Source organism: Diuraphis noxia, unplaced genomic scaffold, assembly GCF_037042655.1.
Source record: "Diuraphis noxia isolate RWA-SAM2 unplaced genomic scaffold, SU_Dnox_SAM2 contig0002, whole genome shotgun sequence".
Lineage (NCBI taxonomy): Eukaryota > Metazoa > Arthropoda > Insecta > Hemiptera > Aphididae > Diuraphis > Diuraphis noxia.
The window spans coordinates 53,205,602-53,223,518 of record NW_028301712.1 but is presented as its reverse complement, the minus strand read 5'-3'; the positions used below and the strand labels follow the sequence as shown (position 1 = coordinate 53,223,518).

The window sequence follows — 17,917 nt, the reverse complement described above, 5'->3', positions numbered from 1 at the left end:
TTTTTATGACTTACTTAACCAACTGCTTGTCACGCGAGGAAGGCAGTGTCGTAGCCAGGGTTAGGATTTGTAGAGGTTAAAAGTGTATACAGTACTATACACCCAATATCCCTCTGGGAGGCTAACTACGCCACTGGGCTTAATATGTATCAATCTGAATGTCAGTAGAAAAACAAAGAGTATTTGGTTAACGCGTGACAAACAAATGATTAAGTAGGACACTTTGAATAAAAAGATTCTGAGTTGATTTCCGATTTATGTGTTTTCATAATTAATTTGATCCCTTGATTGTTGACCTCTTAGGAATACCTTTCTTAGAAAATCATGACCCATCATATTTTGAATATTTAGAATAGGCCCGTTTTATATGGACCACTTTTCTGTCCTCGTTACGCCATTTTTTCCGATATTGATATATTGGGCCACTTGAAATATTATTTGCTCTACTAGATTTTAATAGCTTCGGGGCCACTATATAATACATTATGGGTAGAGGCTTGCCCACTTTTTGAGTGTGTTTAATTTTAAGCACATGATTAAGTGACGATTGTCTGAACAAGATGAAGGCATACATATAGGAGGGGAACTGTCTTAATATAGGCATACCTATAGTATGTGATCTTAACACGAAAGTATGATTGGATGTAAATTATAGAATTAATAACTAATAAGTATTAATGCTTTATTTGTATGTATTGTAACCTAGTTATGAGTCCTATTGATCTTATGATCTTACTGATAAGTATCGAACATAAATTGTTTATGTTTTGGTACACATGTAAGAGTAACTTAATTCTTGTACAGGTGTACGCACTCATTAAAGCAAAACAACTTTGAAGTATAATTATATGAATGGGTCATTATCTTAATTCTGGCCCTATCCAACATTCAAATTATGATTATTATTTAATGTAATAATATAAAATATCTTAAATTACATACTTATTATTAATTATTATTCTTGAAAATTTGTGTTATGAACTATTATATCTTACATAGACTTAAACAATGTACAATTGGATTCGTATTATTTATGTTATGGCATAATACATTTTTTTTTAACATTATAATCGTCAACTATGGCCATTAGCATTTCATAGGTAGTTATAGGTTGAGTAAAAACACGTGTGTACGTGGGACAAGGATTCGTCACTAAGAACCCAGGTTGTCACCCATCCGGGAGTTAGTGACGCCCAGGGGCGGCGTGTTATAAGAATACCAGGAGCGAGTGCTCCTGACTCGAAAATGGGTGGGTGTGTATCTACTATTCAGGGTTGTATACTTGTATGCTAAACTAATATGCAATTTAATCTAAATATTATAATTATTTACCACGTAAATATAGGTATGCCGTAACAGCAAAACAAACTAAGTACAATGTAATAACTAATAGCTAAACATGGCAATATAACAAGTGAGCCATAATCACTATTTAAGATAGTGCCATTGGTTATTAACACGATTAAAGAAATCTTTAATCGTGGTTATAAATGTTTAAAATTAATGATAGTACTATCTTAAATCGTGGTTCTCACAACATAAATTTAGTTTAATTGTTTGAGATTAGAAGCTTAAAATGTTTATAAATAAAATATATCTATATCTATACCTAATTAATACCAGTGGCGGTTTTGATAAAACATCAAGGGGGGGGGCTATTTTCAATTTTTGTGCCCCCTACCCTCCATAATAGTTGCATATATAACTTATATATATGCATATATAACTTATAGAACATAACAGTTGACACAAAAAAATCCAAGGGGGGGGGGGGCGAGCGCCCCCTTCGCCCCCTATAAAACCGCCACTGATTAATACTGAATAAAAAAATTCAACTTAATCAAATTCCATATTTTTAAAATTATTGTTTCATATAATAATAGCATTGGTCCTATTAAACGTAGTTGGTGGGTGCATTGGCAAAACTAGGAGTACATTTTTTTTTGTTATGTGGTGGCTGGGGGGTGGGGGGTAATATGTGGTAAACCAGGTGTAATAGATATATTATGTCCAAAGTAAAATATGGGTGGGTGGGTGGTGGGTAGCTCATGAAGCTTGCTCCTGGAGTTTTGCAGACTCAAGCCGCCTCTGGTGACGCCAGGTAATGCTTGACATCGAAAAGACTACGGCCAACCACTACGCCACACCAGGCCCAAATTAAACTTGTTGTGTACCGTGTACCCATCTATTATAATCTAAATAGAAATGTTATTTTTAGTATTCTTACATCACTACCTACGACTATTGTGTGCATATAACAGACCAGAGGTAATTTTTTTGTTAAATGCATCAACTGCATAGCCTGGTTTAATTGTATGGTTTGAAACACTTGTAAATAGGACGAGGATTCCTCACTAAGAACCCAGGTGGTAGCCCATCCGGGAGCTAGCGACGCCGGTCGATAGGTTGACCTCAGAACAAGTAAATGACTGCGGCCAACCACTGTACCACGCCAGGCCTCAAATTTACTTTTTAAACATATAGAAACCATAATATAATCCATTATATGAGATAAGGTGTACTTGTATTTCTATTTTTCATCAAGTTCAAGTATGTTTTTTTATTTATTTAGATAATAATTATAATATGTATGTCACTTAAAATATCTATTAAATAAGTAATAAATATATTTACGGAAAACTATATAATTTTTTTTTTTTAATCATAAATTGAAGAAGTCAAAAAAATAAATAAATAAACGACTAAAATTATAATATACTCGAAAAAAATTTTAGAGCCTAAAAATATTACCTATCAGCAGATCTTATTTCTTTCCAGTATTAAATTTGGATTAAATTTATAAAACTAGTAATAGAAGTTGGTTTCATTTTCGTAACGTAATTTATATAGTTCTTAACTACATTCAAAAGTTGTTTTCCTTTTAGCTGGTTAAATTACGGTTTCCGAATAGGTTTATCTTTACGTATTACTGGAGCAAAGACTTTTATGAATTTTGTATTATTTTTTTATTTGTAAAATTTGTTTTATGATTTGTTAATACAAGGCATATTTTAAAACGTATTATGTGATCAAATTTAATTATAAATATTTTAAGTACATATTTTGATAGTTTATCGAAAATCAAAAGGTTAGGTTCAAGTCAAAATATGAGTAAATAATGAAATTTGTACTGACTGTTCAACTGATTTTTTTTTAAATGTCTATATTATATATTATAAACATATGAAAATTACATATAAAATGTAATCAAATCATTTTTATTGTAATATATTGTTATAATATCGATATATTAATAAGTTTACTATAATTAATGAACAACCACGAATGGGGACATCACAACTAGAACAAATAAGTAGTGGGTTGACATTATGAAAACGCATGGATCAGCATAATTGTAAAATCGTTGCAGTACTTTTAGGCACATGTTAAAAAAAAACTAGTTTTTTTAGAGTATAATTTCGGCTTCTTGCGAAAACTCGGTAACGGCAAATTTCACTATTTTGAGATAATGGCGCTATCTAGTGTAAAACATGGTTTTCTAAAGTTTTGCAAGAGGCGTCTTAAGTGAATTTCCTACTCTAACTTGCTTAAAACTTACAGTTTCTTATTTTCAATAACGGAGAAAGACGTAAACATAGAGTAAAAAGTCATTAATGGTTTAGTGAGTTTTGGTATAGACAAAATTAAAGAAATATCGAGAGCCAAAATAATAATTCATAATAATTGTATACTTATACCATTGATTATAAAATATACTGTATAGTATTCATAATCAATGCTTCTGCACATAAACAAAAACAAATTTTTGTCCGGGCAACACTGATTATTATTATAATAAATTAATTAATAACTACGAATAAGCTATTATTTCTTTCAATAGAAATCTGAAATATTGTTAATTTGAATATATCCATTGGCTGTCAATAAAAGCGTTCGAAAAGGTTTTTATTTGCGCTATAGGTGCTATTGGCATATTATTGTAGCTACTGGGAATTTTAAATTTTGACTTCCCTAACACTTACTTTCCAACCAAAAAAGTTACTGAAGTTGAAAATCGAACAATTATTTCGACAACTTATCGTGTACACACAAAAAAAAAATTTTAAAAACACACATTGTTGTAAAATCAATACATTCGTCACTCCTCTCAGAATCTAAAGTAATATGATTTTTCAAAACATTTTAATTGACTACCTTAGAAACCTCATCAATGGTTTTAAACGATTAACGGTTATCATAATGTTTGAGATATCTTTAAAGAAACGCTTACTCGTTACCATAATATAAAAATTACACGATAACTGGTAACCTGCTGGTTTTCAAAAACGTTTAGCTCCTAACGGAGCCGATTACTGAGTTTATTGGAATCGGTTTTAAGCCCTGTAATAAAATAAATTCAATATTATGAATTTAAAATTATAAGTACTTACCTAGATACCTATGTGCATATTATAAAGTTAACAAATAATAGGTAGATATGTGTAACTCAAAAAGTTTATTTTTAGTTTAAGGAAAAATATTATACCTTAACTTTACTAAAATTAACGGACTTTATTGTTTAATAAACACCTACTGGGTCACACCCTAATACCTCATAACGATTGCGCGACATTAAAATATTTTTAATAATAATTTAACATTTTATAAAAAATACATCCTACTTTTTCTTATTTTTATCAGTAGCGGCTTTGGTAATTACAAAATTAAGTACTAGTTTGTGCAAACTAAGTTATTAAATTAAGGAATATATATTTGTTTGTTACTATTTAAAATATTAAAACTATTAGGTATACCTATCCATACAGCATGAACAATAAACTATAAATAATCTGATAAATTAAAATAAAATAGTTTCAATGAATTATGGTATAATTATTTAATTCTGAACATAAAATAAAACTTAACGTAAGTACAAATAGTACAATAAATATCAATAACTATTGCAAAAATAATATAAAATGTAGGTATTTTATGAGGACTGGTATATAAGTTTAACGTATATTTAATATACGTTAAACCTAACACTTATTATATCTAATATATTTGGAAAATTTTGTCGATAGGTAGTTTCTATTTTTCAGCTCTCCTAGTAACTAAAGAGCTAATAAATAATATTATAATAACATGTTAATACTCAACAAAGTAAATCGTTCCAAACTATAATTTCTTTCTCTTCTCTTAGCACTACTGCAAAGTATATTTATATTTCACATGTATAAAATATGTAAATATGATAATAATATTTTCATATTATTTTTTTTTTTTTTTCTATTTTTAATAATAAACATTATATAAATAATATTATAAGAATAATAGTCTTTCGTTATAAAAGTTTAGCCTATAAAATAAAATATACGGAATAGAAAAATAGGTTTTGTCGATTAATAATAACATTAATCATAAAACAAAAAAATAGTACGAATGTCTCGTGGAAAGCGTGCACCCATCCACTGCGTCTCTGCTTTCTAGTGGCGATGACCCGTCTAATGTCTATGCAGCGTCCACCGTTTGATAATTATTGTTATACGAAGGTGGCACGTACTTGTGGCGGTTCTTTTCCGACTCTTCTCTGAGTTGATGCAGCAGTGGTGATTCTTTGGAGTTTTGGAACGAAGCCGCCGCCAACTGCGAGTAGAGTTTGCCAGGTGGTTCGTTGGACTCTTCAACGTAACCGCCACCAGTGTCTCCCGAGTGTTGGTAATAAGTTGGCGACGGTGGTGCCGGTTGTGAGTACTGATAGTGCGGTGATTGTGCTGCCGAATACTGAGACGACGAAGCCGGATACTGGGACGGCGGTGGTACCGAGTACTGAGACGGTGGTTGAGCTGAGTACGGCTGAATCGCCGTTGGATTTGGAGGATAAGACGACCACGGAACGAACCTACATTATGATACACGCAAAAAATCGATGAATAGATAAGCATGGTTTGATGATGTATGCATAAATATTTAAAAATTATTCTACACAGTTCACATTCAGTTAAAAATAGAAATAGAAAATTATTATTTATAGTTTACATGCCCATGATCATCTATACAGTTATAATTTTCCAAAATCGATTTTAGAGGCATTTTGATTTATTTTTTTTTTTTGGTAACGCGTCATACGCAAAAATTGTTTTATCTCTTACAAATTAATGACTAAAAATATAAGATCGTATCGTCACTCATGTTAGTAAATAACCCATTTTTAACGACTGCGTAGTATTTAGTATACTGTTCAAGCTCGTTGACAGAAATATAAACCAGGAGAGTGCAAAGTAAAAAATCTCTGATAACACAGCACATATTAGGTATATAGGTGCTATTTTTTTTGTTTTTACAAGTAATAAAACCATTAATATAACCTTATAAAATAGCGGAGGGCGCCCCGCTCTTCTCGGCATCCCAGTATGGGTGCCAATGAGTGTCATTCACGAGCTTGAACGATCGATACCATTAATTTTAGTTTGTAATTATTTGCAAAACAACTATCAATAATATCCAAATTGTGTTGTTTTAGAATTCTGTTCTTTACAGATCTACAAAAATCTAAATTATTTACATCGATCTCACCTTACTGGTGATGGCGCTGGTACGGGACCCGCGGGTATAGCGTATAGGGTGGTGACAAACACTGGACCTGCTCGGAGGAGATCCACTGGAACCGGTGCAACGACCATGCCGACCGGGATTGACATGCGATAACCACCATGCAAGATGGTAACTGACTTTGGGAACGGTATAAGCGTTCGTTCGTCATACAGATAGAATGGTTGCTGCAATTGCACCTGCACCGCTGGCGTAGCTTCCTGCAACCATTATAATATTATATACTCCAAACCTTGAAATTGACGCGTTTGTTCATTGAAATAGTTTTCAAAATACGAAACAAGAATAAATTATAAATAAATATTATATTGTTGTACTGTAACCATTTTATATTGGTACCTAGTAAACACTAAACTGTACCTATATACTTATACACTATACACGAAACAAGTTCCACCATAAACATTCGAATAAATAGTATCGAACAAACGACTTGTAGCTATGTCGATGTTGTATCGTGTCGTGTCAATTATCTTATTATGAAATTTAAAAAAATCGATTCTATAATTTTTCATCACTTTTTCAGTAAAGTTATTCTAGCAAAATATGAGAAAAAGTTGGTTAGATTATCTAAATAGCATTAGACCTTCTATGAAATACGTAGATCTAATCTAAAATAATTAGATATAAAGTAATAAACGGTTTGTATACCATAGTATAAGTTTCCCATATAATTTATAACTAAAGTTAGCTGTTATGAACTTTTTTTTGCTATTAAAATATAAAAAATCTACAATCTGTATACTTATGATATTTTCAACTTTTATACGTTATTGAATTCTAAAAACTTGGCAACTGAAAAAATAAAATAATAATAAAAATAGAATACAACTTCTCGCATCGAAATAACAGATACGAATAAAAAAAAATATAAACTCGTCAAAGAGTATTATTATCCGGTATTAAAAAAATACATGATTGAAAATCTTGATTTTTGCGTAGATATTTATTATATTATGAACCCGAAGCGTTCTTCCAGTTTAATTATTTAAATGTAGATGTTTATCTTACATAAATATTATTATAACTTCATTTAAAGCTGACAGCCGTGTAATAGATGTATAATAATTTCAAGTCTATAATTATTCTACCATCATTGTCAAATTCACAATAATAACGGTGGATAGATTTTATTTAGGTAAATGGTAATAAATATTATACTTCCGTAGAATGATATAATATATGTAATATACTGTAGCTGATCCTGAATTCAATGACTGTAATAAATGTTAGCTTTTTCAATATGATTCAACTTTTGTTAGGTTGAATAACCTAACCTATATATAACCTTCGTTATTTTATATTTTGTGTAATTATGTTAAAAAACTAAAATAATAGAAAAATTATATATTTGATTTTAAATCAGTGGACAAGTAACTTTTTTTATAGCTAACAAGTTATTAATAGAAATAAAAAAAAATCTATTATTGTTTTAATTCGCGTTAGTAACCAGTTGTAAAAAAATCCAAGACTAGACTAGTTTCAAACTTTGGGCTTCAAATTTCAAATTTAATTTTAAGGTATTCATTATAATATTGTACAATTTAATATTAACTACCTACTAATATATAATTTAAATTTTAAATTTTTTAACTCGTTTTACGTTCACTAAAAGCTTAATATTAATAACTATATGCTTTTGATAGAATTTACGTTTATTAGACAATTAGAATATGTTGGATAATATACATAGATATATGTATAGTATATATACATAAAATCACGATAAAAATATCGTTTTTCGACGCGAAATTTAAGACTAAAAATTAAGAAAATATTATCAAATAACTTAACCATATTAAAATAATATAATATTAAATGTGTAGTCAAATATTATAGTTGCTGAACGATTATCTAAAAACACAAGAGTGTGTACAAATGATAATTAGTTAAATTACAACCAAAGAAATCGTTATTCTTTAAATAGTTAAACTAATAGTTCCGTGAAGTACTATTTACTGTAAGTTCTATGGACAAAAGGCACGCGATTTGTAGCGGTCTAATAGTATGTGCTTCTAAGGTAAAAGTGTTTTATAACCCATTTATTAAGTGTACCTACTCGACAATTATTCGTTATTTTTCACCGTTTGAAGTACATGCCGTTTTTTGTCCACTATTTATTTACGCTTCATAAGCTTAAACGAACGAAATTTCATTTAAACTTTTAAAGTTAATTGTCCTTATTGAATAAATTAAACATTAGCGATATTTAGTTAGGATTGTATTTTTTTAAACAAGATATTTTTTTAATATACTTTCTTTTTTATAGAATTTTCTTTGCTGATGTTAATTTTAAAATATTGAAATTTCATCTCGTGTCAAATTTATTTCACATTTATCAAATACAGGCATTATCAATTATTATCATTGCCATTTAAAGTGACCTAACTAAAACATAAATTCCCGTTAATCCAATATCCTCACAAAATATACATTATTATCATTTTATGTATATAGGTACAATATTCTGGTTTTTGGTAAGCCCAAACTATAATGTAATATAATATGACTGTAATAATTAATAATTATAGCTTATAATACTTATATAATATCTAAGTATTTGACGTCTATATAATATATAATAATATTTTGATGTACACAATTTGCACTTACATTAAAACTTAAACGATGCCATAGATACTTGAATAGTGCATTCTATTAACAGCTAATTAATTGTCTATATAATAGTTGTCAAGCACAAACTGTTAATAAATAAAAAACATCATCATCATTACAGTTTGCAACACGTATAGTTTTTTCCTAATACTTACAACATACGTATTATATAATACATTGTAGGAGATTATAAAAATTACGGTTCTTATTATTATAATTCTATTTTCATTAATTTATATTCCTTAGAAATATAAAGGATAGTTAAAATAATAGCAACAATAACAAAAACAAATATTATACATTTATATACTTACAAATGATTTTGTTAATGATTTGCACATTATTATTGGTTCAGTTTTTGAAACGCTATCGATCTGTGGCCGATAAATCATCCTTAGATCTGAGGACGGGACTTGCACAATTGGAATCAGTACAAAGTTAGCTACATTCACGGGTCTCTCTGTGAATACAGCTAACGGCCTTTGGAACTCGGGTTCGTAATTATTTTGGTAGTTATCATTCGGCGGAGATGGTCCGTACGATTTTGGTGGATCCGATCCCCAACATACGTCCAAAGTGATCACTAACAACAACATCGTCCGAAGAAGCATTTCCTGAAAAAATAATTTAATTGTTTACAATCAATACAATGCATTAGCATAATATACGTTTATTTTAATTTGTAGATAAATTGTTAAAATATATTTTATTCAGTTTGTTGGGAATGTTCCATTAAGATTAATTTACGATTTTTGCATATCTTACTATATCACATAACATAAAATAATACTTAGTATAATATAATATATAGCTGGAATTACGTCTGAAGTATACTTATCATTTCTTTTTTCTGTATAATATACTAGTATAATAATGTATACATTAGACTGATTAGAGAAGTGTTACTAAAGTCAATATTTAAAAATTGTTGGAAAGAATTTAATATCACGCATAGGTAATACTGCATAATAGCAATAGTGTATCGGCTATTTGAGTTTATTCCTCATGTTATAACTTTAAGTAAAATGTGTACACCGAATCAAAGACATTATTAATTAGGTATGTCCGTTTGAGAAAAATGTGAACCCGTTTATGGCGTAAAACAAGGCGGACAGTTGGGAAATAAAATAAAAAGAAAAATAACACAAAATCGAAAATCACTTACCTTCAGTGTTTCCGTCATGTCGTGGCTGGTTATCCTATCACCTATTTATCAACTTGCCTTATATATTGTGTGTACACGGATGATGTTGCGCGTTGCCTGAGCTTGAAGACTGAATGGTAGCGTGTGCACCAGGTGACCGCCTATAAAAAGGACACGCGATGAGCTTCAATGGCAAAACAGTCGCGTAACAGAGGTATAAGCCGAGTAGGTACCAATATATTATGTTTTGTACATATATATACACGTCACACATTACCTGAGTGTTCAGTATGCGCAAAGCGTGCAAAAGTAAAAGTTTTCCCAAAATTTTAAAAATAAACGAAATATGACAAAAGAGGCGCGAACAAAACGATAGACTTATAGTATATAAGTATATACGCCTATGAGTATTGTAGTAGGATAATGCTCGCGCTTTCGTCGACCTTGTATTGACATATATATGTTTGTTATTATTTTGTATTCACGCGCATTCTCTCAAATCATAATGGCCAATACAGGTCTCTGGCATTTTTTAACAGAAAAATAATTACGATTTCGAGGTATATAGGTAAATGTTGCAGCAGACCACATAAAAAAACGTCTCGGCTACGACGACGTTTATGCATAATATATAGCATATAGAAGTACGCCATGTATTATAATAATATAATATACAGATAAATAGGTTAGTTTATACTTATTTATGTATAAACCTAATACTTACAGTGATTATATATATATGCATGTGTACAAGTATTATATATATATATATACGTGTATCGTTTCAAAATCACAAAAAGTATCTGTATAAGCCATAAGGACGTCGTTTTGTTTGAAATTTTTTAAATTTTAAATTTTATAAAAACAGATTCTCATATTTTTACGACGTGAAATTTAATCATCATAATATACTTACGCTATTATCGGTGATGGAGACATTTATTGTAAATTTTGTATTACAAGCACTAAAACAATTTGTGGTTTTAAATTTTTAATATTAAAACAACGGTCTGGTTATAAATTTTATTCAGATTTTAAATAAATTAAAGAACTCATGTGTAATCTAGTTTAAAAATATAGTGTAGGTATTTGAAGCTATCACTATAAATCTTAATTTTTTATTCGAAAAATTGTTTTTCTTTATATTATTATTTTGTAATATTTATTAATATTATGGCTTTAAAGTTTAAATAGTTTAATTATAACAGCTCTAGACAATAGTTTAATTCTTATAAATTATAATACAGTTTATATACTTAATAACATTCATATATAATTATTATAACAGACAGCTGTATAAAATATTATTATATTCGATATAGATATACAATTTAACGCGTGGCTAAATCTAATATGTTTACATTTTGAAATCAAATCGACAATCCTCAAGACAAATTTATTTTTGATACACGTGTATAACATACAGCCACGCAGGTATGCATCAACTATAAGCAGTAAGTATATTATGTACCTGCTTTATATGTTAAGACATTTTTTTTATGTAAATACATTTGTAGGGTTCAAATCTCGAAAACAATCAGCATGCGAATATATACGTAATGCATATATTGAGACGTATATGTAAATGAATGCAATTTAAAACCCATTAGGTATGAAACAAAATATATAGCGTCTATGTAATCGCACGTTTATAGTCACAGTACCTACTCAGTGTGAATAACACATGACGTGGTACAATAATCTAGACGGATGTCTCGGATGAGTATTATATAGTTATAGAATTTTTATTACGTTGTTGTAAAACGATCCAAAAGTGGGATTAATATAATATTATGTGGTAACATTCTTGCCGTACTCCGTTAATACACAAATTTAGGAAAATAATACATCGTCTGCCCGTCTGCAGTGGACGCAAGCATCAACATCATAATACTATTGTAACACTCGTATAAACTATTATTGTACTCGCCGTAGCCCGTAATAGATAATGCAATATAAGTTGCAGCGTGAAAGAAAGAAATGAAATAACATCTAAGCTATATACATAGGTTTAAGCTATAATATCCCTATTCCATAGACGGACAATCATGACGTTATATATTATTAGGATTGCAATTTTATTATATCAACCTAACGAATATCGTACCTATACATACAACATAATAATCACAATATAGCGCCGAGTGTTGGGTATTTACGGTAAAGTCGTTGACTGCAGAGGTCCTCGACACCGAGGTTTGCCCACACTTGTATTTTACTTAATACGTACATGTTATAAATATGTAGCTAAGTAGATATAACAACCTAATATCCAAATGCATTAAAACAAGAAACAATAAATTTTGAAAAATATTAAATGTTTTTATTTTTATTTTCATACATGGGTAGGTTACATGAAACAGTGTGTATAGGAACTAAATGTATCGTGCGTAGGACTTGAAATATTATTTATTATATATTGTATTTTATATTAGGTGTATAGGTACGAATGTACGATAGCTGTAGAGAAGCGTGAACGGACGTATTTTCTGGACGCAGGGAAAATTATAAAAATAATTTGGATTTAAGCACCGTATATGCATTATGTCACGTAAGTGTCAAGTTGAAGGACACTACTATGTGTATCGTAAGATAGTTATTATAATATTTTATATGTCATACCATGAATATATTTTAAGGAAACAGATTGTTTTCTATTTATGTCGTAATATGCGATTCCGTTAGATTAATAATAAGGTGCAAGTACATGGCCCATTGATGCAGTAGTAACTATATTATACAGAGTGGTCTAAGACTTTTAAAAATCATATATTGCTTGATCAGTGTATTGACCCCTTTTGTAATACGTATTATTTCAAAGAGGCCTACATATTACCATTATTAATATTCACAAATATTCCGAAAACCAGTTTTTTTGAGATTTACGGTTAGTTGTAATACACAGTGGTGTTATGACGACAGTGTATACTTAGTAAAATGGCAAAAAGTCAACAAAAACACACGAGAATGTACAATTTAGAATTCTAAAAATTTGCAAATAATAAAATTTGCATTTTAGAACTGTAAACTTGTACATGTCTGTTTATTGAATACGTTTGGGATGCATCGATGTCATTCAGCATATTTGGTCTCGTGCACCATCATTTGATATAGGTTAAGTGGGTATCTACGTAATTTATTTATTTTTCACTAATAAAAACAACTTATACATATTATACACCTACAAATAATTAGATATACCAAGAAAAAAATAATATTTTTATTGCAATTGTTTTAAGGCTATAATAAACTATATTTTATTTTAATATATAAGTATTTCAATATAGTTTTGATATTAAAATAATTCGTCTAAGAATATTAAAAATCATTTCAACGTTTCTTGTTACTTATGTTAATTTCTCTAATGATATAAATATGTAAACCATAATAGTAATGATTATTACGTCTGTGAATTTTAAATTTTTAATACAGATAAATAATTGATATTTTAGATGTTAACCATAAATTATTAATTTTTAGGTTGTTGCAGGTATTTAATAATACTCAATAGTTAGTTAGTTAATACTATATTTATATTAGGCAGCATTAATTGTTTATACTTGAATTTGTGATTATTTTAGTATTTATATCTTTATAGAAATATGTTCATCACATGAATATGATGTATATGTTCACAATTTACTATTATTTTGCTTTTAATATCGAAATATTATAGCTATACATGATAATGATAATTAATGAATAATATAAAATATATTATGATATTCAATAAATATTGTAATAATATATTTAAAGTTTATATTTATAGAAAATTAATAATATATTAATATATAATGTACCTACTATTATGCGGGTATTGTATTGTTATATTCATATAACTAAAAATTGGTTACTGTAATTTCATGCTATAAAAGGTAAACATTTTCAATTTTATTAACACTAATTTGATTTAAAATTTGATTTATTCTTTATTTATTTACTACTCATATGAGTAATATTTCAAATCTGTGTCTAAAAAACACACCTCTATGGCTATAAATGTAAAAAAAATGAAAATTGTTAATCAAATATTACAACTAATAAACTATAACATATAATTATAAATAAACTAAATGTAATTTAAGACTTTAAGAATTGGAAGTTTTGAAAATATATGAGAAAAATACCAAATTTTCAAAATAAAATCGTAGATATATTTATTTTTTAAAGCTTTTTTGATTAATATTCCTTAACAACAAAGTTCTATTTGGATAAACAATTAATACTTAATATAAATACGTAAATGCATAATAAACTTTCAGTTCTTAGTATTATAATCTATAATAAAGAGTGAAATAAAAATATACGCTACCTGACAAAAGTGTATTATGTTAAATCGCTGCACACTCTTTGGATTTGTTCATCTGCAAAATAATGTAGTCACTACTCACTAGTATCCAGAACCGGAACCAACATGGAATTAAATTCGAATTCGAATGATTCTTAGTTTGGCAGTCCACTTGTCCTACGTCTTGACGCTCGCAAATCTCCCCACTATAATAGGTATCATTTTTAAATTCTAGAAGATACAAAATAATTATAGTCATTCCGCAATGGTAAATTAATATAATGTTATTACTTAAATCAGTTATTATGTATTTTTTTTATTTACCTCGTTCCTAACATTAAATAAAACGTATTTATGTAAACCTTAAAATTATTAGTATTTTTCATTTAATTTAATGATGTGGTATGTTTCATTCAAATTGACCTGTATGTACTTGAAGGATTAGTTTTGAAATCACATGTCATGATGATAGTGATGGCATATTATTTATTTGATTATAATATCTATATATTCACCCACCATTTCTGGTAGGTACAAAAACATGTACATCAGTATAATATTATATTTTATATAGTGTACTTGTTTGAATACAAATTTAAATAGATACTCACAGTCTCACAATTCAATGTGGCAATGTTATTAATGAATAGGTACTTATACCGTGATGTTTATTTTAAATATCTACAATATTAATATTAATTTGATTGTATGTGAACGTTAAACATGTTGTTCTACTAAAACTTTAAATTCCTGACGGGTCAACATCCTTTATAATATAATTCTATTATACAGCATACCAATTTTTAAATACTGATCACTATTTTGCTATGTAATGTGTATAGCTAACAGAATGTGTTATAATGGATTAAGAATCACGATTTTACACCTACTCCAGCCGGTTATGACACCATTGAATCAACCAGTCCATTAACGAATATATAGTATTCGACTATAGACTGCAGTAGAATAAAGCACCTACCTACTGTTGGTATGGGAATGTTTATATAAAACTATACTACAATATTGTAATAATATACTTATTACAGCCATTTGATATGATTAAGATAATATTATGATTTTATTGAAACTATAGATTTTATATTATATCTATTTATATATTATATATATATACCATTTTTAATGATGGGTTTAAATGAGAGTCTAAACACGAACAATACCTCCCAATAGTGGACGTTTCTCTGGGAATAAACTACAAATTTAATACAAACTAAAACATTTGAATAGCGAACACTTCCTAATAGTGGACCAAATTTCAGTGTTCATAAGTTAACAGTATTTAGAGGTTTTACTGTAATATTATCTTAAATATAAAATAGGCACATAAGACCTAACTAATTATAATATACACTATGTGAAAATTTGGAATATAATTATAAATATTTTTTCTTCATAATTCTTGTATAATTTGTTACTATACTTTATAATTTATAGACCCGCCAATAATGTCGTCAGTAAACAATTTATTTGTTTAAATAATTTATATGTAACGAATTGAATATTATACTATATTTCTATGTGCATAATATTTATATGCAGGTTTATATTAAAAATACCTTCTCAATAGAAATGACTTGACGAGTAGATAGAAATATCAGATAAAGTATGTATTTTTTATGAATTAAAAAACTTATTGGCAATATTGGCAATAATAATATACTGTATAATATTTATACGTTACTAGCTGGCTCTGTAAAATTTTTAGGTACCACCTAACATAATCAATGAATGTACTGATAAATTAAAGCTAAATTTAATTTATGATTTCATTAACGTAATAAAACGAATACAAAAAAATTTACAAAATTCAATAGTTCGTTAGGATAATATATTTTTTTTTTTTTTATTGATCAAATAAAAACTCGGCAACTACATGGCCATTAGTTACAGTTGTGGTATGTTTACATGGTTTAAGATTTTTACAACATTTTTTTTTTTAAAGGGGATTACAATATTAAAGATAAGTTATAACAGTATGGTTTCTAAGTATTTATATAAGAAAGAAAAAAAACAAATGTGAATCATTAAATTAAATTGTAAAGACCTGTTGACTTCAAAAAAAAGATCATCTTATTGTTCTCCACAGCATTGGGTCCCAATGCGATGTCGAGGGTCGTGTCCAATCCGATGTTTTGACGTTCTTGCTGGTATTTTAGGCATTCTGTTATTATGTGTTTCACTGATATTTGGACACCACATACTTCGCATAATGGTGGTTCTTCCTTAGCCATTAGGTGCCCGTGTGTAAGTCGCGTGTGTCCTATTCTCAATCTGTTGAGTACCGATTCTTCTTTTCTATTTAAAGAGCTGTTTAACCACCTAAATGTACTGCTTTTGATTCTGTTAAGCTTGGTGTTTTGTTGTTTCCAAGTATTGAGCCATCTGGTGTTAGTTATGTCATTTATGTATTTTTTGAGATCGTTGTAGGTGGATCCAAGAATAATTTTACATACGGAGCTTGTGACTGCGAGCTTAGCGTGTTTATCAGCTAGTTCATTTCCTTCGATGCCGATGTGCCCGGGGACCCACATGAGAGTGATTTGTTTGTTTTTATGCAAGGCTTCATTTAATTTGTTCAGTATTTTTGTTGCTATTTCGCCGGGTTTGAACTGGTTTTTTATGCTATTAAGGGCACCCAAGGAGTCACTGAATATTATGTGGTTGGGGTGTTCATCATCTAAGGTTGTTTTGATCGCCTCAAGTATCGCTATTGCCTCGGCCGTATATATGGAGCAGGTGTTCGGTAGCTTCAATGTTACGTTTTGGTTCCTTAGTATTATTGAAATTCCTACTTGGTCTTGTGTCTTGGATGCGTCCGTGTAAACTTCTTGATAATCTCGGTAATTTTCTAATATGCTTTGAAAGTGTCTTCTGTAAATTTCTGGTGGAGTTTGTTGTTTTAGAAAGGAGCTGAGTTCCGTATTTATGTCGAAAGAGGAAGTCCATGCGGGTGGGGACAATTGTTCTCTCGTCATTGATTGATCCATAATAATGCCGTTTTTCCCTAGTTCATCATATAAATCGGAGTTTTCTAATGGCAGTGGTAGGTTGTTACATATATAGGATCTAACCATGTATTTAAGCGATAGGTCATTCCTTTTAATCTCAGGTATGGGTACGCCTGCTGTATTATATATGCTGTAAATTGGACTGCTGCGAAAAGCGCCAATCGCGAGCCTTAGTCCAGTATTATTGGTACTATCTATTGCATTTAAAATAGATCGGGATGCTGTTTTGTATATGTTTGATCCGTAATATATTTTCGATTGAATGGTTGCCTTATGAATTTTGATAAGTGT

General features: G+C 29.1%; 1 protein-coding gene across 1 annotated transcript; it reads right to left on the bottom strand.

Moving 5' to 3' along the window:
• Nucleotides 1-4,439: 4,439 nt before the first annotated feature.
• LOC107163795 (uncharacterized) lies at nucleotides 4,440-14,777 on the bottom strand. The gene is made up of 5 exons (XM_015511376.2): nucleotides 14,625-14,777; nucleotides 10,334-10,473; nucleotides 9,483-9,782; nucleotides 6,517-6,752; nucleotides 4,440-5,842 (listed from the first exon to the last, which is right to left on the bottom strand). The coding sequence occupies exons 2-5, from the start codon at nucleotides 10,349-10,351 to the stop codon at nucleotides 5,452-5,454; spliced, it is 945 nt and encodes a 314-aa protein (XP_015366862.2). The 5' UTR covers nucleotides 10,352-10,473; nucleotides 14,625-14,777; the 3' UTR covers nucleotides 4,440-5,451.
• Between the last annotated feature and the right edge of the window lie 3,140 nt (nucleotides 14,778-17,917).

Coding starts and splice junctions, on each gene's coding strand:
- LOC107163795 (XM_015511376.2), bottom strand. Junction 6,753..9,482: donor AATCATTAACAAAATCATTT/GTAAGTATATAA, acceptor TAATGGTTGCAG/GAAGCTACGCCAGCGGTGCA. Junction 5,843..6,516: donor CCAGCGCCATCACCAGTAAG/GTGAGATCGATG, acceptor ATCATAATGTAG/GTTCGTTCCGTGGTCGTCTT.